The sequence below is a fragment of the Melanerpes formicivorus genome, unplaced genomic scaffold (genome assembly GCF_026170545.1).
Source record: "Melanerpes formicivorus ecotype bairdi unplaced genomic scaffold, bMelFor1.0.p_v2 SCAF_7, whole genome shotgun sequence".
NCBI lineage: Eukaryota > Metazoa > Chordata > Aves > Piciformes > Picidae > Melanerpes > Melanerpes formicivorus.
This window is the reverse complement of record NW_027142359.1, coordinates 315,459-340,293: the sequence shown is the minus strand read 5'-3', so window position 1 is coordinate 340,293 and position 24,835 is coordinate 315,459. Positions and strand designations below refer to the sequence as shown.

Sequence of the window (24,835 nt, the reverse complement as noted above, 5' to 3'; positions counted from 1 at the left end):
ATCATTGTATTCAGTGTGTATCATTGTATTCACCTTGAATATTCATTGTATTCAGAAAGGGTGTACCCTTTCTCCCAATACTCAGCTAACATTTATGTGCCAAAATGAAGACATATACCAATATTGTTAATATAGAAGAAGCCTTCTGGTGGTAATTTTCTTAGCCTCCTGAACTGTGAATTCTGCAAGGACACTACACATATTATTCTGTACTGTTCTCTGTCAAAGCTTGCAGCACTAAGTTACACCAGGGGGAATTTAAGTGTTCTGCTCTATAAGACAACTGCCAGATCTATGATTCTAGCATGTCATAGCACCTACAGTATTGGGAGTCTAGGAACTAGGATGATGGGAGCCTGTGCTCTCCTGGTAGAGGAGGAAGAACTACTACCTGTCCATGGTATCCTCCAGGATAGAAGGAAGGCCCTCCCTGTACAGAAGACAGAATGGGTTACTGGTTTAGACTTGGCTATTCCTTCAGGGAAGGCTCTAAGTGGAAAATGCAATTAACACCCACAATGATGGGAGTCTAGGAAATGGAATGATGGAAGTGTGTGTTATCCTGCTAGAGGAGGAAAAGCAACTACCTGTCCATAGGATCCTCCGGGATAGAAGTAAGGCCCTTCCTGTGCAGAAGACAGAATGGGTTACTGGCTTAGATTTGGATGCGCCTTCAGGGAAGGCTTTAGGTGGAGTATCTGAATGGGGCATTTTATTTGCATGTTTACCTGGTTGCCAGAATACGTGCTGTGTGAAGAACCTGGGGCTCCCTGAAAGGAAAACACAGGCTAGCTCTTTCTTTCCAAGAGGATGGTGTAAATAACAATGTGCCTGACTCTCCCCTCAGGCCAGCACTGTTAAAGCACAAGGAACATTTCACCCTGCTTTTCATATGTGGATGAGAGATCATTCCACAGAAGCTACAAACATTATTTGGTCTTTCCCTCTGACAGAGTTATGTTATAAGTTACAAACTGTTGATTCAATTCCTTGCTGTTATATTCCAAAACAGCCACTATATGTGGACTACAGGGATGTAGATAAGAGAGGTCTGCCTCATCTTTACAAGGAAGGAAGAACATTTACCTGTCCATAAGATCCACCAGGATAGAAAGACCCTCCCTGTACAGAAAAGAGAAACATTTACTGGTTGGTAGTTGAATTGTTCTCTCAGAGAAGGCTTTTAGGATGTTCCTGTGCAGACACAGAGTCTGTACATGATAGGAGTCTGTGTTACCCTGGGAGTGAAGGAAAAACAACTACCTGGCCATAGGATCCTCCGGGATAGAAGACAGGCCCTCCCTGTGCACAAGACAGAATGGGTTACTGGTTTAGATTTGGATGTGCCTTCAGGGAAGGCTTTAGGTGGAGTATCTGAATAGGGCATTTTATCTGCATGTTTACCTGGTTACCAGAATATGTGCTGTATGAAGAACCTGGGGCTCCCTGAAATGAAAACAGAAACTAGCTATTTTCTTGCAAACTTGGCTTTGCTGAATCCGTTTCTGAACTATTCTCCTTTGAAATCACAGCTTCAAAGAGAACATTGCTGCTATCATTTGAAAAGGAGCACTGGTTATTTATGACAGAGATAAGACAACTTTTAGCAAGTATTTTTCTGTTCAAATTATAAGAGCTTCTCACTTTTTCGAGTCACAAAATCCTATGTCCTACCTGGTGGAGTCTGCATTGCAAGTGTTATAGATGATCATGGCCCTGATCATCTTTTTTTAAAACCTCCAAAGTACTGAAACTCCAAATATAAATGGGGTTTAAGAGTGCAGATTTTTCAGCTCAACACTTACAGGAGAAGATTCTTTAACAGCACATAACATCTATTACTGCTGTCACATCCCCTCCGTATTCCAAAAAGACCAAGTGTTATTCTCTGATTAAACTACTTCCTCAGAGACTATTTGGAGTCTGAGCTCATCTTTAGGTGAAGCTAAGAGAAACAGTGAAATATTTGAAGTGTGAGGATCCACATAAGGAAAGCCATTGTTTCCTTTGAAACAACATGGTTTTAATATGTATAGCTTTGGCTTTTAGTTTATAAGTCTTCTCTAGGTTTTAAGAGACCTTCCTGTAAGTCAATTTTCAAGTTTCAGGAGAAAAAAAATAAAGCTTTTTACTGGGTTTTTTTCTCCTGGGCTGAAGAATCTTCAAGGAAGTAGATGTCTCTTTTATGTAACATTTATGAATGCTGGTTTATTTATGTTCTTTTTTTTGGCTCCGAAGAGTGAACCTGCCTATCATGGCCAACCTGCTTCCATGCTAATCTCAGGCAGTGCTACTGCCATGTGCAAAGGACTGACCCTAGAGAGAAAATTAAAATGACTCTAGTTTTCAGATCAGTGTATTCCTTTGCAAGCATTGCTGAACTTTACTCTTGGGTGAAAATAAATGTCAAGATTATTGGTACCCATTTTAGCATAAATGAATCAGCTGATATTATCACAAACTGAAATGCAAATCTCTGTTGTATCAGAGGGGAGGCATCAGCACTGAGAACTGGTTTTCTAATGTCCAATTCAGATGTCTTATGTAATTCACAATGAAAATGTTTGCTTGATAGCAACTAAATGCACTGTCCTCCCCGTGGCCAAGCTGTGGTGGCTTGCCACTGAAAACTAAGCCTCCTTTTTGCACCAAATTAAGAATGCAAAGAAAAAGGCCCTGTAAGAATGGAAATTTGCATAAAGATGTCTACTTCTTCCCTTGTGAATGGATTTGCTTATACAACATTAAAATCACACAACAAAGTATCTCCTCAATGAAGTTGAAATGTTAGTTATTTTAACAGACTAAGTTATATTTTATATCATAGAATCACAGAAATATCAGGTTGGAAAAGACCCTCAGGATCACCAAGTCCAACCCAGAACCCTACTCTACAAGGTTCATCCCCAAACCGTATCCCCAAGCACCACATCCAAACCACCTTTAAACACAGCCAGGCATGTTTACTGCTCAGCCTCATTTCAGTCTGGAGAAGAGAAGGCTCTGAGGAGACCTTATTGTGGCCTTCCACAATCTGAAGAGGGCTACTAGAAAGCTCGTGAAGTACTTTTTGGGGTGTGAGGTAGTGATAGGACTGGGGGGGAATGGAGCAAAACTAGAAATGGGTAGATTCAGATTAGATGTCAGACGTTCTTCGCCATGAGGGTGGTGAGACACTGGTACAGGTTGCCCAGGGAGTCTTCTCCATAGAGGCTTTTAAGGCCAGGCTGGATGTGGCTGTGAGATACCTGCTGTAGTGTGAGGTGTCCCTGCTCATGGCAGGGGGTTTGGAACTGGATGATCCTTGAGGTCCCTTCCAACCCTGACAATTCTGTGATTCTATATGATCAGTTTATCTTGTGCATCATGATTCACAGACCATAAAGTTGCAGTGATTCCCTTTACGAGAGAGAATAGTTTAAATGTCAATTTAAGAGATTATTATTAGATAATGTCTTTTGATTTATCAGGTGTTGTCATTTTAGTCACAATATCTTATTGCACCAGTGAGAAGGACAAGGAACCTAAGCCAGATGTGATTAAATTCTGTGGTTATTACAGGAAATGTTGATTCTGGCTTTGGAAAGTAATGAGTAACCAGCACATAGCAGTCAATGGGCAGGGCATCTGGATTACCAAGCACAGCTGCAGAAAGTTAGAGGCCAAATGTTAAGTGTGCAGCTAAAATAAAGCCTGGGTCCTTCTTCCATTTCATTACATAAAATTTCATCCATACTGAGGAAGTTATCAACAATGTTTAGTGTTACCCAAGTGTCCATACATACTAGGGAATTAACTCAAAACACTCCATCATGTGGATGCAAATGTAATCGCAGAAAAAGAATTACCTGTCTGCTGCCAGTGCTTCCATCAGGACAAATGCAACCACCCTACAATTAAAAAAAGAAACAACAAACAATTATTGCATTGGGGAAGTTTCACTTGTAAAACTGTGTTTAAAGGTGTGGCAGTTTGAGGCTATGGCTCCCCAGAGAGGTTGTGGAGTCTCCCTCTCTGGAGACTTTCAAGACCCATGTGGATGCATTCCTGTGCAACCTGTGCTAGATTCTATGGTTCTGCTCTGGCAGGGATGTTGGACTCAAAGATCTCCAGAGGTCTCTTCCAACCCCTAACATCCTGTGACCCTGTGTACCTTTAAGAATGCCACAGTGTTGAGACCTCCAGTGTCCAGTGTGTCCAGCCCAGTGGGTGGACACAGGAAACAGTGTATTTCTTCCCATAAATCCTGCATCCCTATAAATCTGGCTGCAAAGTTATTTTCCTCCCTTTTCTCCTTGCCTCTCTACTCCCAGGAATGATGTCCAGGTTCTTATCTCCTGCAGGGGAGTGAGGCCTGGCTGTTGGCCTTGGCAGTGCTGCCAATTAGGCTGTGGCAACTCGAACTGGGGCCTGGAGGTGCCAAGCTGAATTTTGTGCTGCATCACGATGCCTTTGTGGTATGGAGGAGAAGAGACAGGCCTTGGTAGGGAGGGGGCATGAAAGCCTGGGTTGGTTGGCCTGGTGTAAAGGGCATTGTGTGTGAAGCTTTGGCTTGCTGTGGCTTTTCTTTGTATTTTGTATGCTTTGCTATGCTCACCACTATGTAACTGTAGCACTGTAGTTTGTGAGCAGCCTTCCCTTTTAAAACTTCCCATCATTATCCAATCCACTGTGTAAGCCTTATTCTTTTGCCCCTTTTGGAGCAATAGAGCAATCTGTCTGCTTGTTAATCACGACAGATTAATTTGGTGCATTGCCCAGGAAACAAAATGATTTTAAATTAATGGCTTTTGGATTGGAGAAGTACTGAACTGGAAAAGTTAAAATGGATTTCTGGGTGCTTTTGGTTTTGTTGCTTCAGCCTGTTACAAATTTGGTTCATCACAGGCTGGTAGACCTTCTATCTTACCACTTTTTTTTGGCCAGTTTGGGATGTGGTGAAAGAGTGGCTTAAGGCTTTACCAAAGTGTTTGTATGAGTATCTTATGGGTCCTGACAGGCTACAGGGCTATAGAATAGCTCTGACTTTCCTATGCCTGGGTTTGATTTGGAAGTTAGACTGATGCTGTGTCTCTCAGAGCTATTTCCCAAGGACAGATGCATCATCAAGAGGCTAGTCAAGAGTACAGAGAATTGCCATTGTGCTCTCACCAGCAAACCATTGTGTGAAACTGAAACAGTGTTAAGAATTGATTTCAGAGAGCCATTTTAGATGAAGTTAATCTGACTAGGGTCACTCCATTTGCAATTTAATACAAAACATCATTAAACCCCCATGCAAAACCACTGGACTTTAACTCTGATTCTCAATTTAATTACTTAAATTACCAGGAAGCTATTTGGACAAGATCAGATAAAAATAAGAGAAAATCCTGACCTGATTACTTGATCCACCACCAGTTGCAATAAATGATCCACCCTGTGAAGAAACCAAATATTGTAAGCAGATAAACACTTTGTGCTGCCTCCCTGTACTAGGGATTTATGTTTGTTCATAACTCTCTGCCTCAGTCATTGTCAAAATGTAAATTTGGATGAAATTTAATTAAGGTACTGGATACAATATCCAGGGAATGGGTATCAGGAAAGCTAATTTAATGAAATTCAACAAGGGCAAGTGTAGAGCCTTGCACCTAGGAATGAATGACCCCATGGATCAGTATATGTTGGGGACTGATCTGTTGGAGAGCAGTGAAGGGGAAAAGGACCTGGGGGTCCTAGTGGATGGAGGTTGACCATGAGCCAGCAATGTGCTCTGGTGGCCAAGCAGATCAATGCCATTCTGGGGTGGATTAGAAGGGCTGTGGTTAGTAGGTCAAGACAGCTACTCCTCCCCCTCTAGTCTGCCCCGGTGAGGCCACATCTGGAATATTGTGTCCAGTTCTGTGTCCCTCAGTTCAGGAAGGACCTCAGGGAGCTGCTTGAAAGAGTCCAGTGCAGAGCCACAAAAATGATTAAGGAAGTAGAACATCATCTTTATGAGGAGAGACTGAGGGAGCTGAGGGCTCTTGATCTTGGAGAGGAGGAGCCTGAGAGGTGACCTCATTCATGTTTATAAAGATGTGAGCAGATGCCCAATGCCAGCACAAGGGGCAATGGTGGAAGTTGAGGCATAGGAAGTTCCATGAAAAAATGAGGAAAAATGTTTTCCCTGTGAGGGGGACAGAACACTGGAACAGGCTGCCCAGGGTGGGCTGTGGAGTCTCTCTGGAGATATTCAAGACCTGCCTCAATGTGGTTCCTGTGTGATCTGCTCTAGGTGCTCCTGCTCTGGCAGAGGGGTTGGACTGGATGAGCTTTCAAGGTCCCTTCCAGCCCCTAACATTCTGTGATTCTGTAATTAAGAAAATTTACTCTCTGGAGCTGAGAAATCTGATGGTACTATTGAATTAGACTTCAAACTCTGAGACTGAGGACTACGCTTGTGTTACATTGACATAAGGCTCGGCACAGCGGGATTCCAAATCTCTGGGGAGCTGGTGAGTATCAATACCAGTAAGAAAAATAGAATCAGGCACCATTCTGGATCAGTTAAATTTCATGCAACTCTACAACGTGTGCACTGCTGCACCAGCACATATGTCTACAGAATGTGGAAGTTGGACTTGCTTTTGTAACAGAAGTACATAGTCACTAAGATGAACCTTGGTGCTAAATTGAAAATGAAGCAGAATTACCTATCTGGTCATTCTGCTCACTAGAGCAGGAGTGATTCTAAAGAAAGATCCTAAAGCTATTTCTTAGTGCTTTGGAAACAAAAACGTTATGTAAGAAAATACCTGCAATGCTTGGCTGCTTAGAGGAGTGAAGGATCAGAGGAAACAGCACGTTCTGGCCCTGTCATCATTATTTACAATGATCCAAAATTACAACATTACAGGGAAAAATGAATAGAATAGACCAGACCAGACTGGAAGAGACCTTCAAGATCATCGTGTCCAACCTATCATCCAACACCACCTAATCAACTAAACCATGGCACCAAGCACCCCATCAAGTCTCCTCCTGAACACCTCCAGTGATGGTGATTCCACCACCTCCCCAGGCAGCCCATTCCAATGGGCAATCACTCTCTCTGTGTAAAACTTCCTCCTAACCTCCAGCCTAAACCTCCCCTGGTGCAGCCTGAGACTGTGTCCTCTTGTTCTGCTGCTGGTTGCCTGGGAGAAGAGACCAACCTCTGCCTGTCTACAACCTCCCTTAAGGTAGTTGCAGAGAGAATGCTGCCAAATCAAAGCAGCATCCTTCAGCACAGGTAAGTTAGTGCAACCCAATTTTCAGAAATGAAATATGAATGATCAGAAAGCTCCTTGCAAGGAGATCTTGCAGTAGACACTACGTGATTACCTGGAGGTTAGTGTGGCTGCTGTTTGAAGTAGAAGATTCATTCTGTGAGGAAACAAGAAGTTAATAATTTATTTATTTATTTAAAACGGCAATAAATTAAAAAAAACACCACCCAACATTAAAAATTAAATATATAAAAAAAATAAAATAGGTTGTTCCATTGGGAAAGATTAGATAGATTGTTCTATTGGGCCCCTCAGTTTAAGAAGGACATCGAAGCACTTGAGCGTGTCCAGAGAAGGGCAACAAGGCTGGGGAGAGGCCTTGAGCACAGCCCTGTGAGGAGAGGCTGAGGGAGCTGGGATTGTTTAACCTGGAGAAGAGGAGGCTCAGGGGTGACCTCATTGCCCTCTACAACTACCTGAAAGGTGGTTGTGGCTGGGAAGGGGTTGGACTCTTCTCCCAGGCAACCAGCACCAGAACAAGGGGACACAGTCTCAAGCTGTGCCAGGGGAGGTTTAGACTCAAGGTGAGGAGGAAGTTCTTCACCGAGCGAGTCATTCGTCATTGGAATGTGCTGCCCAGGGAGGTGGTGGAGTCACCATCCCTGGGGGTGTTCAAGAGGAGATTGGATGTGGCACTTGGTGCCATGGTCTAGTCATGAGGTCTGTGTTGATAGGTTGGACTCGATGATCCTCGAGGTCCTTTCCAACCTAAGTTATACTGTGATACTGTAACTACCTAACTCTAAACAGAATACTCTGCTGTGGAAACTAGATCCTTGTTCTCCTCTTTGTAGGCAATACACCAAGAAGCTGTAACACCACCAGTAATTTAGACACAGTCACAGGAGTGGCTTACCTGTGTATCATAGTCTCTTTTGCTCAAAACATGGGATGTATCCTGTAAAGAACAAAGACATCTCATATGGGGAACTGAAAACACTTTGGGCAGTGACAGGCCAGCCCCCTCCCCCCCCCCTCCCCTATTATTTATTTATAACAACTCCAGACTCTTTAATGCATACTTGGAGTAGGAATGCCTTATCATAAAAGGTTATTTGCACATCATTTCTATAGGCTACTGCTGAATCTGACTTGAAGCTGTGCAATACACATATCTGTATCTCCTCCACAATATGCTGAGCTGCCCTGTACCTCACTGGAGAATTTTCATGTCTTTTTCTCATGTGTATATTTCCTTTAAATTCACCCAAAGAGCAAGTAGCCAAACTAGTTTATTGTTGTCTTCCTTAAATAGAAGGATATTAATTAGGACAAACACAATTAAGGGAAAATTAGGCATAACTGGGCCAAACTAGGTCTAGTTAGGGTAAAAATCCTACGAGCAGTAAAAAAATGTTACTTACTCGGGCAACAAGAACTTTCTTCTTTGCACAACCAGAGCTCTGTAAAGAAGCCAGAAACCAATTGTTACTTTATAGATACAACTATCCATGCAAAACACTTCCAGCAAAAATCTACCCAAACTTTTCCAGGTGGCATATTTCAGAAAGAAGTATGTCCAGGGATATCACTGTAGTATAAATAAGAGTCTTTAAAACAGTATTCTTCCAGAGAACCAGAGAAACAGCAGTTTAAATTAGAGTGGAAGAAGCTTGAGGTGGCCACATGCCTCACCTACACAGATAGTTAGTTCCCAAATAATATCCAGTTCAAGTGCTCATACTAAAGCCACCCTGTGTTAGCATATCATCTTGGAAGTATTGCTGTGCAGCTTTACACAATTGGGCAGCAGCCTTGGGGACAGCTAGAAGGGGGAGAGTACAGAGAAATACAACATCAAATACCTCATTCTTTAATGAGCTTTTGAAGGCTGTTATAAAGCAGTGATACACTATAATTAGAGGCCCACAGGTCTAAGGTAGAGGTGCTCAGTTACTAAGGCTGTTATTAATCATAAGAATTTAAATATTACAGAAGAAGACAAAGCACTTACCTGGCTTTTGGCACTATAGGTAGTGTCGCTCTGGAAAGGAAGAAATAGTTTCCTTCTTGAAGAATTACTTAAAGCTTACAGCTTAATTATTCATAACTTCTTATTATTTATTATATTATTTTATTATTTAATTGTTAAAAGCTTACAGAAACATGATTCTTTCTGATAAATTACAACAAAGCATTTGTTGCTCATACCCTCCACAGCCTTGCCTAAATGAGTTTGCAATCCTATCCTTTCCATCTAAAAAAAACATTTTAATGGCAACTTTGGATTGGTAGAAAGGGAATGTGCAAAGCAGTGCAATATCTGCCTCTGTATCTTCCTATTTTTCATAGAATATTTGTGGTTGGAAGAACCTTTAAAGGTCATCTGGTCTGACCTCCTGAACTAGATCAGGTTGCCCAGAGCCCCTTCAAACCTGCCCTTAAATGTTTCCAGGGATGGGACTTCTACTACCTCTCTGGGCCAGTCTTTTACTGCCCTCATTATCAAAAATGTCTTCCTTAGATCAAGTCTTCCTTTAGACTAGATCTAAGGAAGAGGATCTTCCTTACATTAGAAACTATTAGTCCTTGTCCTCTTTAAAATTATTAGCCCTTGTCCTGTTATCATAGGTCCTGCTAAAAAGATTGTCCTTTAAGTACTGGAAGGTCACACTGAAGTCTCATCGGAGCCTTTTCTTCTCTAGCCTGAACAACCCCAACTCTCTCAGCCTTTCCTTACAGAAGAGTTGCTCTAGCCCTCTGACAACCAGGTTGTAGCTTTCTATCAGCATGGTGGATTTCAGCTCCTCCTGTTTGTTGCCCATGCCACATGCATTGGCATAGAGTCACTTCAGCTGGGCTCTCAGACCTGCCACCTTCTTAAAGGAACTCCCCTTAATTCCTTTGATGTTTCACTGGTGTTTGCCTGTTGACTCCTACCTACCTCAGAAGCCTCTGTCTGATCTTAGGCCTTAAAGTGTGCTGCAGTGTAGCTGGCATGCCTCAGAGCAACAGGCTGAGTGCCCTCACTAGCAACCTGTCACTCTAATCCTGGTGTGTCATTCCAGTTTGTCACAGGCAAGCCTAGTATTATTCCCCCTCCCCCTTCAAGCTAGTTTAAAGCTCTGTCATTGAGGCCTGTAAGCTCTGTTATGTTTTCAGTATGAAAACATGCAATGTGGAAGCTCAGTGTTCTTTGTTGCTCATCCTGTTCATCAGCAGTGCAATATTTTACCATCTGCATGAAAAATGTTGTGATGAAAACACATTACAGAAAGCATACTCACATCATCACAAGCATTGGGATTGTCATCTGAGAAATCTTGTGAATCCTAGAAGGACATCAGAGATCAGTTATTTCCTGACTAAAATGGATCATTAAAAATACACTTTGATGTTGCACACGCTAAGACCAAATTAAGGCTCATGCAAAACCAAACCAAACCCAACAAAACCAAAGTAAGGCAAACCAAAACCTAACCCCAAACCCAAAACAAAACACCTGAGTTAAAGTAAGATCTTTGTAAGGAAAATAAGGAGCCAAATGTGTGGCTGCAATAGTTGCTTGAAGGTAATGTTCCATTCTGCGATAAAGAAAAAAACCAAACCAAAACAGCAAACCAAAGGGATCCAAAGGAGCACAGAAACTGTTATGGTTTATTACACCTTTGAGAAATATGATGTAGGCACTACAAGGATTAGTGTGGGGCAATATATTACTGCAAGAGAGAAACAACAAGTTACCTGACTATCATAATAGGTGTCTGAGGAGGATGATCCACCCTTCAAAACAAACAAGTGAAAATCAGAGAAAATCAGTATATGGCAAACCTGATTTTGAGCAGGGCCTGTATGAAGTGACATAGTACAAGTAGGTAAACAGGTCATTACTTACCTGGCCACCACCATAATTTTGTGAGGAGGATCCACCCTATAAAATAAACAAATATAACCCTACTTCAGAATAAACTGTGATTTTAGAATAAACCAAACCAGGTTGGAAGAGACCTTCAAGATCATCATGTCCAACCCATCAACCAATCCAACCCACCCAAACAGCTAACCCATGGCTGTAAAGCTGGAATAAGCAGTTGCCTGGGATTCCTTTGAACAAACACAATTTTCTAGATGACTTATCAGACATGATAAAAATTCTTACCAGGAAGAAAATCAAGGTCTGCCTACCTGGTTGGCACCATAATTTTGTGAGGATGGTGATCCACTCTGAAAACAAAGAAAAAGAATTAGTGTTACAGCATTGCAGATTGGATATTGATCAGTCATTGTGCAATCAGCTCAAAGTAAAACTTCAGTGGGAGGAAATAATGATCTAGTACTTACTTGGCTACCACCATAGTTTTGTGAGGAGTATGAGCCACCCTGTGAAAACAAAACAGCCACAGTAACAATGCTGGAGAGCTGAATTTGATCAGAATCCACTGAGATAGCTTTAAGTCTCTGAGCTCTTTCTATGGAAGTGGAACTTCAGGGCTGCTGAAAAGTGGGTTTGAAGACAGTTTGGAACTGGGGATGCTCTGCAAGAGTTTGGATGCTCACAAGCAAGAAAACTGTACTCTGGATTAGAACTACTTCAAAGACTTTTCCCAATGGATAATAAAGAGCTACCTACCTGACCACCCTGTGATCCACCCTGTGAATTAAAAATTACACATGCTTTAGACACTTACTCTTTGGTTATGGATTATTTTTAATGAAAGCTATGACATTTACTTGGCAGGAGGAAGGAGCAGAGGTAGATGTGAAATAAAGATGTGATTTCTAACATAGACACCATAGATTCCCAATAGTGCAAAGGTAAATACCACATGAGAGCAATGCCAAGGAACTAAAAACATTTTTTAAATGCCTAGTCCACAGATGAGTTTCATTCCAGTCTACAGGGAATGTATTTATTTCACTCCTGTAGAAAACCCAACTTATACAAATGAGATGAAAAATTCCCCTGGTAGCATTGTTCTAGTTGTGAGAAACAGTGCCCTTGAGGAAAAGGTTTTAAGTAAAACACTCAGTATGTGTCAACATGTCCTCTTTAGAAGAGGAATGTAATTCTTCCAAGTAAAATTAGAAGAGAAGCTGACTATGAGTTGTCAGCGTGCACTTGCATCACAGAAAGCCAATCATATCCTGGGCTGAATCGAGAGAAGTGTGGCCAGCAGGTCAAGGGAGGTGATTCTTCCCCTCTGCTCAACTCTGGTGAGATCCCACCTGGATGCCTCTGAGAAAGCTGTGAAGGCACTTTTTGGGGTGTCAGGGAGTGATAGGGCTGGGGAGAATGGAGCAAAACTAGAAATGGGTAGATTCAGATTGGATGTCAGGAAGAAATTGTTCCCCGTGAGGGTGGTGAGACACTGGAACAGGTTGCCCAGGGAGGTGGTGGACGCCTCATCCCTGGAGGTTTTTAAGGCCAGGCTGGATGTGGCTCTGAGCAACCTGATCTAGTGTGAGGTGTCCCTGCCCATGGCAGGGGGTTGGAACTGGATGACCCTTGAAGTCCCTTCCAACCCTGACAATTCTATGATTTGTAGAAATATTAGTGTGAAATGTGCATAATAAGAACAGTGAAATCCTGAGGTATCGAAGTGATTGGGACATTTCCCATTCACTAAAATTGTGATTTCATCATGAAGCAAAGGAACAATCAAAATTACTGTCTTTCAACGTTCTAGAAGTTTTCAGAAGGAAAACTGAAGTGCTGCCTTTAGTCTTAGAAAGAAATTTTTATCAAAGCCAAACACACCTGAAAAGCTCTTCTGAAATATAGTTATGTAACCTACATCGCACCTTATTCTTACAGCATATTGTAAATACCACACCTTAATAGAATATAGCAGCATCTGTGCTGTTTGCATGTAGTATATACTTCTATCACTAAAAACTGACAGTAGTTATTACAATGCCTCTGCCACCAATAAAAACAGATAATCTGTTGCCATGTCCTTACTAATTTTTACACATGTAGAGAGATTATTTCTTTAAACACAGCTGACAGCTTTTAGAGGGGTTGGGTTTAGAGTTCCAGCACCAAAACATGTTAACAAATACACTTGTAGCTATCTGTACTTCACTGCAAAAGATGCTGGAATTGTCAAGGCAGACTCTTTCAGGAGCCCTAAAAATATTCTCTCACTTGTTAATGAGAAAAGTGCAGAGATGCTGGTAAGTGCCAGCCCTGATTTAAGTAGTGGAAGTTGAGGAATTCTGGAGCAGACTTGTTCTTTATATACTATAAAGCCAGACATTTCAGAGAATGAAAAAGGAGGGAGGAGGAAAAAAGACCCCAAGCCCTCTCAGTGTTCCTGTGCATAGGAAGACAGTGAGTTATAATCTCATATTTGGTAAGGTTACACATGTGTATTACACTCTATGGATCTGAAGCAGAGTTAGTGGCACAACTGATTTTGGATGCAGCTTAAAGTCAGAGTAGGAAAACCATTTACCTGGTGGCAGGGATTGCTATCATATGAAACACCCTGTTCAAAAAGCAAACAAACAAACAAATCAACAGGTAAATGCCTATATGTTAATTAATTTAATTAATTAAATACAAATCTATTCTGTGAGAATTAATGTAACAGAGCTCAACAAAAACACTCTACAGAGGTTGAGTTTATTTTTATCTAAGCTTCTAAGTCTTTGGGTTTACCAGATGTTACTCCCACATAGAATTGAATTGAATCGAATACACCAGGTGGGAAAACAATCATGCCCAACCTATCACCCATCACCACCTAATCAACTAAACCATGGCACCAAGCACCCCATCAAGTCTCCTCCTAAACACCTCCAATGACAGTGACTCCACCACCTCCCTGGGCAGCCCATTCCAATGTTTTTTCCAAAGGCCTGCAGTGACAGGATGAGGGACAATGGCTTCAAACTAGAGATTGGATGTTAGGAACAGTTCTTTACTATGAGGGTGGTGGAACACTGGAACAGGTTGCCTAGGGAGGCGGTTGAGACCCCACCCTGGAGATATTCAAGGTTAGGCTTGACAAGGCCCTGGGTAACCTGATCTATTTGGGCATGTCCTTGCTGACAGGAGGTTAGAATTGATGAGCTTCAGACATCCCTTCCAGCCTGGACCATTCTGTGATTCTATGATCCTTTCACCTGGGATCTCATCGTTTAAAGATATCATCTTTACATCACTGCAGGCATACAGAAGTTTAAATAGATACAGGATGAAAAATACTCATCTAATTCATATTTCACAGAAGTCACACTGACCCTATCACTTTCTATAGGAACTAAATTGAGCAATATCTGAAAATCATTTCCAAGCAAAGATTTTATCTGTTTATTGAATAAATGGATCAATTTGCCATTGGAATGGGCTGCCCAGGGAGGTAATGGAGTCACCATCACTGGAAGTGTTTAGGAAGAGACTGGATGGGGCATTGGTGCCATGGTTTAGTTGATGGTGTTGGGTAATAGGTTGGACTTGATGATCTCGAAGGTCTTTTCCAACCTGATTAATTCTATTCTATTCTAATCACTATTTGTCTGTCTTCTGTGCATGTAACATGACATGAGAGAAGTCACTTAATTTAGGTTACAATGACCAACAATACCAACCTTTCTTGATCTCTGTGCTGGATAATTCCACCAATGATAAAACCAAGACATTCCAAATAACAAAAGTTACATAACTTACTGAAAAACGTGGTAGTATTACAAAGGAATCGGGGTCTAGATTTCAAATAGTTTGGAGAAAGAGGACTTACTTGTCCACAACCTGAAGAAGATCCACTCTGCTGGACAAAAAAGACAAAGACCAGGTCAGTAACCCAAACATTTCCTATTTTGAAGGGTTTTTAGAAGCAGTTGTGTGACTACTTAGAAGGTAGAAGAGCAGCTACATCCTGTTGTGAATTTCCTTGTAAAGTGCTGAGTATGTGGAGTATTACAGTGCATCAAAAAGCTGACACATCCATGTGCCCTTTACTGTGTGGGAAGGCTCTGCTTCAATGATCATATTGCTCCCAGAAACATATGAACAAACTTAAGAACTTTTACCTCTAATGAGAAATTATTTCATGAAACAAACCACAGAATTCTCAATACATGTCTTAAAATCAAGTACATACTGTTTACTGGCTGGGGATAGACTAATGCTTACCTGGCCATAAGAACTGCTACCTTGAGTCTGGGAGCCCTGTAAGAAAAAAGCAAGGAGTCATTTGTAAGCAATGTAGATGGTACTATCCTCAGCAAAAGCCATGAACTGAACTGAGATGAAAACTACCAAAAGAAGCACCACTCAAACATCTGCCAGGTGTGCTGGTCCCAGAAACAGCAGTGAGGAACTTCCTAGAGAAGCTCCTGTTGGCTTACCTGACCATAAGAACTGCTGCTGCCAGAGTAACTTGGCCCACCCTAAGACAAGGACACCATTTGGTTACTTTCCTTTTGTAAGGCATTCAGCCTACATTGCAAAGAGCAAGCAACTACATACTGGTTGATTCAATGAGAGGAACCAAATTGAGTGCCACTCAGGATCACCAAGAAGATAAAAAAACCCAACCAAACCCCAAAGTGCATTTACAAGGCAGGTCCCTACAGAAAAACACAGCACATAGCAGCTGAAGTGTCTCACCTGGCCATAGGACTGGCTACCTTGGGAGCCCTGTTGAAAAAGAGAAGATAATTAGCACCTTGACAAGGACGCTTCTATAAAGGCCATCATGCTTATGGCAATGCAGCTGAAACAAGGGCTTCCCAAAAAGCCTCTCCCTGAGCCAAAGGAGACAGAGCAGTGTGTTTGCAGCTGTGCAGCAGACTGCCCTAATCTCAGACAGAGCCAGGAATCAAACTGAGATGCAGACTACCAAAGGAAAACAAATCTGCCAGTTGTGCTGGTCACAGAGAGAGCAGGGAAGAACTTCCTAGAGAAGCTCCTGCTGGCTTACCTGACCATAAGAACTGCTGCTGCCAGAGTAGCTTGCTCCACCCTAGGACAAAGACACCATTTGGTTACTTTCCTTTTGTAAGGGATTCAGCCTGTGTTACAAAAAGCAAACAGCTACATCCTAAAGCTGTGCTGGGCAGTATGAAGAGCCTGGGCTTGCTCCTGGCCTTCACAAAGGTGCTGAGTGCAATGGTTTTGCATGCTGGGATTGCAGATAAGTGAGTAGTATGTGGATAAGTTTTGGGTGTGAGAGTAGACCCTCTGAGAGAATAAGATGCTGAGTGACTGCTGTGTGCTTCTGCAGTGCTGTGGCACTGGACTTTCTCATCTGCTGTCTTGTGACTGGTGACTGAGTGATGCTTACCTGACCATAGGAACTGCCACCTTGAGGCTGGTAGCCCTGTAAGAAAGGAATTATTGATTGATTATTATTTTATTTGTGAAGCAGCTGCCTCTTTCATCTCTGTCATGTCTTTTTATGAGGGTGGTGAGACACTGGAACAGGTTGCCCAGGGAGGTGGTGGAAGCCTCATCCTTGGAAGTTTTTAAGGCCAGGCTGGATGTGCCTTTGAGGAACCTGCTCTAGTGTGAGGTGTCCCTGCCATGGCAGGGGGGTTGGAACTGGATGATCCTTGAGGTCCCTTCCAACCCTAACAATTCTATGATGACTACCTGACTTGCTTTGTGAGGAAAAAACCCCAGCATGGGACAAAGAATGTACTGACTGGCTTGAGTAGAATATTTTTGGCGTTTCCTATTCTGCATATTTGCTTATAGTGTATTTATCAAAGGATAATCACAGAACAGTTTTACATCTGTCTCAGATGAGCCTCTAGTCCTATGAAGGGCTTCCAGGATGTTTAAGTGACACAACTTCTCCTTCTGATCTTTTTCCTCTGTTTGATCTCAGACACTGGCTAAGGTGACTAATGGTAGGTGAATACTGGCTGCCTATGCTTGTATTTTGGGAGATGCCCAGTTGCACAACTGAGTTTCTCTGAGGAATAACAAAGGGGATAAATAATTTTTAGAAAAATTAGGAGTGAATTACAAAAATAAAACCAAATCCTGAAATGGAAACAAAACAATAGAAGTAAAAGTAGCAGGTCAAGTGAGTTAGTCAAGGCTGCCAGTACCTTTTGGCACCTTTTGAAGAGCTTTCAGTGACATAAAGTGACTGTGGGTAACTATAAACTGCTGATGCAATCTGCCTTCTCTATAATATCGAAGCAGAGCAGATGCTGTGTAACATGCAGTCCTGTGCCACAGCTCTCTGGATGAGTTGTGAAGACGAGGATTAACAAGCAGGGTTTGAATGGTCTTGTCTATTTCTGCTGTGTGACACGACGACATTTGTAAGTATCCTAAGGCTGTTTTAATTCAGATAAAAACTGTAAAGCATGGCAAGCATTCACCAGCAGCAGGCTCTCAGGCCAAATCTTCCTGCAGCTGACAATGTGACACAGCATTCTTTACCTCCTCAGCACTGTTCCTCTGTACTGATCCCAAAGGAGACAGTGAATAAGCGACTGTAAATTTGTCTTGCCCCATGTAATTTGACTGGAGTGGGAGCAGCACCAAATGAATTATTTCTGCCATTGATTTTAAAGTACCATAAGCATGGAAAGGATGAGGTGGTAACATGACTACCTATGCTTCCTGTAGGCATCCATTAAAAACACAGCTGTCATTTTCACAACAGAAGTTTTGAAATGGATGGAGAGATTTGAATGAATTTTTAAAGGCCAACATAAATAGGAAAAATAGATGGAATCTGCAGCTTTCTGCAGTGCCATGGCATTCAGTGTCCCTCAATGCTGTGTTCTGACTGATGCTTACCTGGCCATAGGAGCTGCCACCTTGAGGTTGGTAGCCCTGTAAGAAAGGCAAGAAGTCATTTATAAACAAAGCTGTAGTTTTAGCCCAGCTCTGACAGAAAGCCCATTTGCAGCTGTATGTGGCAGGGAACAAGATCCATGTCTGATAACTCCTCTGGCCCAGACACCAAGGGGTCTTTGCACACTGCTTTCACATCCCTCTGCGCCATGTTTCCTTTCCTTTAGGGTAGTTCCATGGGATGAAGCAAGGATCACTCAGCAACACCAAGAAGGGAAAAAACACCCAACCAAACCCCAAAGTCCATTTACAAGGCAGGTCCCTACAGAAAAACAGAGCACATAGCAGCTAAAGTGTCTCACCTGGCCATAGGACTGGCTACCCTGGGAACCCTGCTGAAAAAGAGAAGATAATTAGCACCTTGAGAAGGACGCTTCTATAAAGGCCATTGTGCTTATGGCAATGCAGCTGCACAAGGGCTTCCCAAAAAGCCTCTCCCTGAGCCAAAGGAGACAGAGCAGTGTGTTTGCAGCTGTGCAGCAGACTGCCCTAATCTCAGAGCCAGGAATCAAACTGAGATGCAGACTACCAAAGGAAAACAAATCTGCCAGTTATGCTGGTCTCAGAGAGAGCAGGGAAGAACTTCCTAGAGAAGCTCCTGCTGGCTTACCTGACCATAAGAACTGCTGCTGCCAGAGTAGCTTGCTCCACCCTAGGACAAAGACACCATTTGGTTACTTTCCTTTTGTAAGGGATTCAGCCTGTGTTACAAAAAGCACACAGCTACATCCTAAAGCTGTGCTGGGCAGTATGAAGAGCCTGGGCTTGCTCCTGGCCTTCACAAAGGTGCTGAGTGCAATGGTTTTGCATGCTGGGATTGCAGATAAATGAGTAGTATGTGGATAAGTTTTGGGTGTGAGAGTAGACCCTCTGAGAGAATAAGATGCTGAGTGACTGCTGTGTGCTTCTGCAGTGCTGTGGCACTGGACTTTCTCATCTGCTGTCTTGTGACTGGTGACTGAGTGATGCTTACCTGACCATAGGAACTGCCACCTTGAGGCTGGTAGCCCTGTAAGAAAGGAATTATTGATTGATTATTATTTTATTTGTGAAGCAGCTGCCTTTCATCTCTTTCATGTCTTTTTATGAGGGTGCTGAGAGACTGGAACAGGTTGCCCAGGGAGGTGGTGGAAGCCTCATCCCTGGAAGTTTTTCAGGCACTTTCTCATCTGCTGTCTTGTGACTGGTGACTGAGTGATGCTTACCTGACCATAGGAACTGCCACCTTGAGGCCTGTAGCCCTGTAAGAAAAAAAAATCAAGAAATCATTTGTAAACAAAACTGTTGTCTCAGCACAGCTGTTACAGAAAGCCCAATTCCACTGCAAGTTCTTCTGTGCTATTGTCTTTTTTTTTTCCTTCATGGTAGTTCAGTGGTGTGAAAAAAAATCAAGGACCACTCAGCAACACCAAGAAGGGAAAAAAAACCCAAACAAAACCCAAAGTCCATTTGCAAGGCAGGTCCCTACAGAAAAACACAGCACAAAGCAGCAAAAGTGTCTCACCTGGCCATAGGACTGGCTACCCTGGGAACCCTGTTGAAAAAGAGAAGATAATTAGCACCTTGAGAAGGACGCTTCTATAAAGGCCATCATGCTTATGGCAATGCAGCTGAAACAAGGGCTTCCCAAAAAGCCTCTCCCTGAGCCAAAGGAGACAGAGCAGTGTGTTTGCAGCTGTGCAGCAGATTGCCCTAATCTCAGGGCCAGGAATCAAACTGAGATGTGCTATGCCAACCTTATGCACACTGAATGTTTGTGTTGTTGAGCTCTGGCCTTGCTGTGCCCTTGATCCCTAGAAGTTGTACCTGCTCTTGAGACATATTTTCCTAGTTACATGTGGTCATACAGAGAATGCTGACATACATTTGCCTCATTTTATTTTCTCCCCTGCAAAAAGGGAGCAGTCTGAAGCTCCTTCATACATGAATCCATGAGAACTCGATCGTTGTGTTTACTACTTCACATGCTTGCTTTTCATGAAAGTAGCTTTACCTACATGGTTTTAAGTAAGGCTGGAAGATGTTGCACATAGGTCCAAAGTTATGATTTTCCCATCATTCTCTATCTAGATAAGCAACCATCCCTCACAATATTTGAAAGATTGAGATCTAATTTCTTTGGGTGAGAATATACCAGCATGGATTTATGGTGTGATTCTGGGCACAGAAGCACTTCCTGTTGGTACCATGACCTTTTTGAAGGACACATTGAGTTCAACAGGGCCATTTCACTTCAGCCAACCACATGTGGAAGTACATTTATGAGCATTCCAAATAAAAATAGTTGAACCATCAATGGCAGCTGACAACTTTGTGAGCAAACATCCTAGAAACAGAAATACCTGTGCCCTGTGAAATCCATTTGATGAAATAATTGAGTTCTAAGTTGTTGAGGCCTCCTCCTTGGAGATATTCAAGGTGAGGCTGGATGAGGCCCTGGGCAATCTGATCTATCAGTTGGGGATGTCCCTGCTGACTGCAGGAAAGTTGGACTGGATGACATTTGGAGGTCCCTTCCGGCCTGGACCATTCTAGGATTCTTGTTTTATTATGATCTGCAGGAATATTTCTGGTTCTTTTTAAGTTTGCTTACCTGAACATAAGAACTGCTGCTGCTTTGCTGTCTTTGTCCACTCTACACAGAACAACAAGAAAAAAAAGTTACTTTATTTTTAAGAGGAATTTCTCATACCAAGACATTTCAAGAAGCAACTCCATCCTGATAACTGCTAGAGAGTTTGAATACTGGAAAGAGTTCCTTATACCCTTTCTTACTTTGTCATCTTCATGCATTACAATGTTCCATACTTCAGTGTAAAAAGATCCTTCACAAATAAAGTGCCAAAACTATTCATGCACCTTGCTGTCATTTTCTTTATGAAAAGCCATCATTCTGACACATCACTGTGTCATATTGGGGTATTCCAGGTGAGTCTAAATAATCCTGCCCTTCAAATGTATCACACAAATGGTCACTAAACTTGTACCAATTTATACTCATACTACAACTGGTTTGCTAGTGAAAAAGCACAATGAACTTTTGACATCAGCTTTGTCAAAACAAAAACTGAATCACAGAATTAACCAGGCTGGAAAAGACCTTCAAGGTCAACCACACCAACCTATCACCCAACACCATCTAATCAACTAAATCGTGGCACTAAGTGCCTCATCCAGTCTCTTTTTAAACACTTCCAGAGACAGTGACTCCACCACCTCCCTGAGCAGCACATTCAAATGGCCAATCTCTTTCTGTGAAGAATTTCTTCCTCACATCCAGCCCAAACCTCCCCTGGCACAGCTTGAGACTGTGTCCTTCTGTTTTGCCTGGGAGAAGAGACCAACCCCCATCTGGCTACAACCTCCCTCCAGGTAGTTGTAGAGAGCAATAAGGTCTCCCCTGAGCCTCCTCTTTTCCAGGATGAACAACTCCAGCTCCCTCAGCCTCTCCTCATAGGGCTGTGCTCCAGACCCCTCACCAGCTTTGTTGCTCTGGACACATTCCAGCATCTCAACATCTTTCTTAAATGGAGGGGCCCAGAACTGGACACAGGACTCAAGGTGTGGCCTAACCAGTGCTGAGCACAGGGCAGAATGATTACCCTACTCCTACCGGCCACACTATTGCTGATCCAGGCCAGGATGCCATTGGCCTTCTTGGCCACCTGGGCACACTGCTGGCTCATGTTCAGCTTAAGTGCTATTTGCCTTCCTGAGCAGACTGAAGTGGTTAAATGTTGCAAATTTTGGCAGCATTATGGAACTAACATACAGAGGGTTTCATAGATTAGGACTGTAGAAAATAGCTGCAATAGACACTAATCAACAATCAAATAGGCCAGCCACCTTCCTGTAACCACAGCAACACCCTGCTCCATCACTGCAGTTTGTGGATATCTAAGATATCCATAAGTTTTCCATACTTCTTTATTCCCAAAGATATGAATCATCATGCAGCTTAGTGAACCCAGGGCTTCAGTGAAAACTCAAGTATGATGGAGAAAGAATGCCTACCTGTATTATGATCCTAGTAGCAGAATTTCCCAAGCTCTGGAAACAAGACAAAACACCAAAGAAGAGAGAACATTTAGGCTTGTTTAGATGCAGCATAGTTGAACAGACAATACCCAGCTGCACTATTTTGTTTGGGAGAATAAAGAGAAAGGATATATGTCTGAGCTACTCAGCAGTAAACTAGTTCATCAGCATCTCTGAAAGTCGGGGGGGGGGGGGGGGGGGGTGTGTCAGCCTGAACCCACTAAGTAATTTTCTACACTTGCATCTACTTCTGTTACAACTTATGTGGTGAGCAGCAGACCAGAGGCTATTGCACCGCCAGACAGCTCAGTTTTTCCAAATGTGGAGAGTGAAACTAAGACATCATGATCTCTCCAGCTGCAGTGGACATACATCACCACACCTCTGAATTCACTTCCTGATCCAGTAATCTCTTTGTTGAAGTTCTGGGCATGAGGGGCAAATGCAAAAGGGTAGTAGACACCATAAAAGGGTAGGAGACAGCATGCTCAGGCAAGTGGTTTGATCTTTTAAGAGCTATATTACAAGTATATAAAAAAAGCATACTTACCTGGGGGTAGGTATGACGCTGAAAATGAAACAAAACAATCTGTTAATTGTTTTTTTTTTGCACAAGGGCTTGTCCAAACAGAATATTGCAGCAGAAAAAGGGCCTTATCTTTTAGGTGCAGTCACAATCAAATGTGAACCTCATGAGGTTCAACTAGAGCAACCTCATGAGGTTCAACTAGAGCAAGTGCAAGGCTCTGCACCTGGGCCAGAATAATCCTCACTATCAACACAGACTGGGGGAGGAGGTTATAGAAAGCAGCCCTGAGGAAAAAGACTTGGGGGTGCTGATGGATGAGAAGCTGGACAGGGGCAGGCAGTGTGACCTTGCAGCACAGAAGGCAAATCACAACCTGGGTTGCATCAAAAGCTGCATTGGTAGCAGATCCAGAGAGGTGATTCTGCTCTGGTGAGACCTCACCTGGAATACTGTGTGCAGGTCTGGCCCTCAATATAGGAAGGACATGGACCTGATGGAGCAGGTCCAGAAGAGGAGGTTGGAGCACCTCTGCTACAAGGACAGAGTGAGGAAGCTGGGGGTGTTCAGCCTGGAGAAGAGGAGGCTCTGGGGAGACCTAATAGCAACCTGCCAGTACCTGAAGGGGGCTACAGCAAGGATGGAGAGAAATTGTTTTGCGAAGGCCTGCAGGACAAGGACAAGGGACAATGGCTTCAAATTAGAGAAGAGCAGATTTGGATTGGATGTGAGGAACAAGTTCTTCACTATGAGGGTGGTGGAAGACTGGAACAGGTTGCCCAGGGAGGTGGTTGAGGCCACCTGGAGATATTCAAGGTGAGGGTTGATGAGGTCCTGGGCAGCCTGATTTAGTTGGGGATGTCCCTGCTGACTGCAGAGGAGGTTGGAATAGATGAACTTCAGAGGCTCCTTCCAACCCAGACCATTCTATGATTCTCTATGGAAAGGGACAGCACACAACAAGTTCAACTACATTTTTGGTTAGAAACTAGACATGGCAAGAACTTGTATCTCAAATGGTACATCACACAATCACATTTTAACAACCTTAAGGCTAAACTTATTTTGAGTGACTGGAATGGAGCTCTTAAGGAAGCCAGAGCCTGTGAGCAATGAGAGATCAGGAATCTGCAGCTAATACAATATCTCTGCATTTACTAAGAGGAGGAACAGAGCCACATGACTTGTAGCTATCTTACTGCTTCCTTTCCCTTCAGGGTAAAAGTTGCATGCCATAGAACTGTCTCCAAACACCAGCAATCTTTCTGACAAATGAAGCATGTGTGTGTATCTATATATACACACACACATATATAAAATGCTTCTTGAGTTAAAATTCTGAGCACTGTTGAGGAAAAAACTGCTTACCACAGGTGGAAAAGGGTTGCTGTTGGCAACAACCACTACCTATGGAGAAATCACAGAAAGCTCTTTAGTAACCAAAGAAGTTATTTAAACAATTCAATACAGTAGGAAAATGCAGAACACTGAACTCACTAAAGTTACAAAGTTTGATAACAATGTTATGGATGATCACTTCTATAAAATACTAATTAATGCATGCTATGCAAAGAAGAATATATATATATATATATATACATAAGAGGATAAGGAGTCTTTACTTGTTCCCAGTTACACCCTGGCTCCTCTGTAGAGGCAGAAGGATGATTTCAGGTATTGTACTGTAGCTGCTGGCCTATACTCTCTGTTCTTTTTGATCTTCACCTTTCCACTCCAAAATACAAGATCAGGGTTTTTTCCTCTTTATTCAGTATTATGCTAAAAAAAATGGCTCAATATTGAGTTCCCTCAAGAAACTTAAGCCCAATAGTGCATGGTTTACATCAGATAGGGAGTCTTTACTTGCTTTACATGATGACTCTGTAGAGGCAGAAGGATGATTTCATGTAGCGTACTGTAACTGCTGCCCTATGCTCTGTGTTCTTTTTGAACTTCAACTTTCCACTCCAAAATATATGATAAAGTTGTTTTTTTGTTTGTTTTTTTTCCCTTTATTCAGTATTATGCTAAAAATGGGCTTAATATTAAGTTAAATCCAAAAAATTAAGCTCAGTGGTATCTTACTAGGCTTCAATATTTTCTAATTAGAAACAGATTTCTTCCCCTCTTTTAAAACACTTTGTACTATCCAGTGGTGTAAAAAGGAAGAGAAGAATTGGTGCTACCAAAAGGAAAGAAATCTAATACAAAAAA

At 42.5% G+C, this 24,835-nt stretch overlaps 1 protein-coding gene across 32 annotated transcripts in view; it reads right to left on the bottom strand.

Annotated features, from left to right (window-relative positions):
- Window positions 1-24,835, bottom strand: part of LOC137442196 (hornerin-like) — a 75,098-nt gene that overhangs the window by 29,233 nt on the left and 21,030 nt on the right. For 22 of the 32 annotated variants that reach the window (XM_068140533.1, XM_068140537.1, XM_068140545.1 and 19 more), the window contains exons 13-47: window positions 23,990-24,028; window positions 22,646-22,663; window positions 22,072-22,107; window positions 20,651-20,692; window positions 19,562-19,591; window positions 19,263-19,298; window positions 19,031-19,066; window positions 18,668-18,709; window positions 18,360-18,392; window positions 18,001-18,036; window positions 16,526-16,561; window positions 16,163-16,204; window positions 15,850-15,879; window positions 15,588-15,629; window positions 15,373-15,408; window positions 14,978-15,007; window positions 13,691-13,723; window positions 11,863-11,883; window positions 11,574-11,612; window positions 11,418-11,456; window positions 11,128-11,163; window positions 10,977-11,015; window positions 10,520-10,564; window positions 9,247-9,276; window positions 8,657-8,695; window positions 8,149-8,190; window positions 7,348-7,389; window positions 5,378-5,419; window positions 3,849-3,890; window positions 1,405-1,446; window positions 1,264-1,302; window positions 1,087-1,122; window positions 729-770; window positions 588-626; window positions 392-430 (exon numbers count right to left, since the gene is read on the bottom strand). In XM_068140533.1, the coding sequence (XP_067996634.1) occupies window positions 392-430; window positions 588-626; window positions 729-770; window positions 1,087-1,122; window positions 1,264-1,302; window positions 1,405-1,446; window positions 3,849-3,890; window positions 5,378-5,419; window positions 7,348-7,389; window positions 8,149-8,190; window positions 8,657-8,695; window positions 9,247-9,276; window positions 10,520-10,564; window positions 10,977-11,015; window positions 11,128-11,163; window positions 11,418-11,456; window positions 11,574-11,612; window positions 11,863-11,883; window positions 13,691-13,723; window positions 14,978-15,007; window positions 15,373-15,408; window positions 15,588-15,629; window positions 15,850-15,879; window positions 16,163-16,204; window positions 16,526-16,561; window positions 18,001-18,036; window positions 18,360-18,392; window positions 18,668-18,709; window positions 19,031-19,066; window positions 19,263-19,298; window positions 19,562-19,591; window positions 20,651-20,692; window positions 22,072-22,107; window positions 22,646-22,663; window positions 23,990-24,028 (1,290 nt within the window). The remainder of the gene's footprint in view (window positions 1-391; window positions 431-587; window positions 627-728; window positions 771-1,086; window positions 1,123-1,263; window positions 1,303-1,404; window positions 1,447-3,848; window positions 3,891-5,377; window positions 5,420-7,347; window positions 7,390-8,148; window positions 8,191-8,656; window positions 8,696-9,246; window positions 9,277-10,519; window positions 10,565-10,976; window positions 11,016-11,127; window positions 11,164-11,417; window positions 11,457-11,573; window positions 11,613-11,862; window positions 11,884-13,690; window positions 13,724-14,977; window positions 15,008-15,372; window positions 15,409-15,587; window positions 15,630-15,849; window positions 15,880-16,162; window positions 16,205-16,525; window positions 16,562-18,000; window positions 18,037-18,359; window positions 18,393-18,667; window positions 18,710-19,030; window positions 19,067-19,262; window positions 19,299-19,561; window positions 19,592-20,650; window positions 20,693-22,071; window positions 22,108-22,645; window positions 22,664-23,989; window positions 24,029-24,835) is intronic. The other 10 variants (XM_068140566.1, XM_068140567.1, XM_068140534.1 and 7 more) reach the window with 9 other exon arrangements.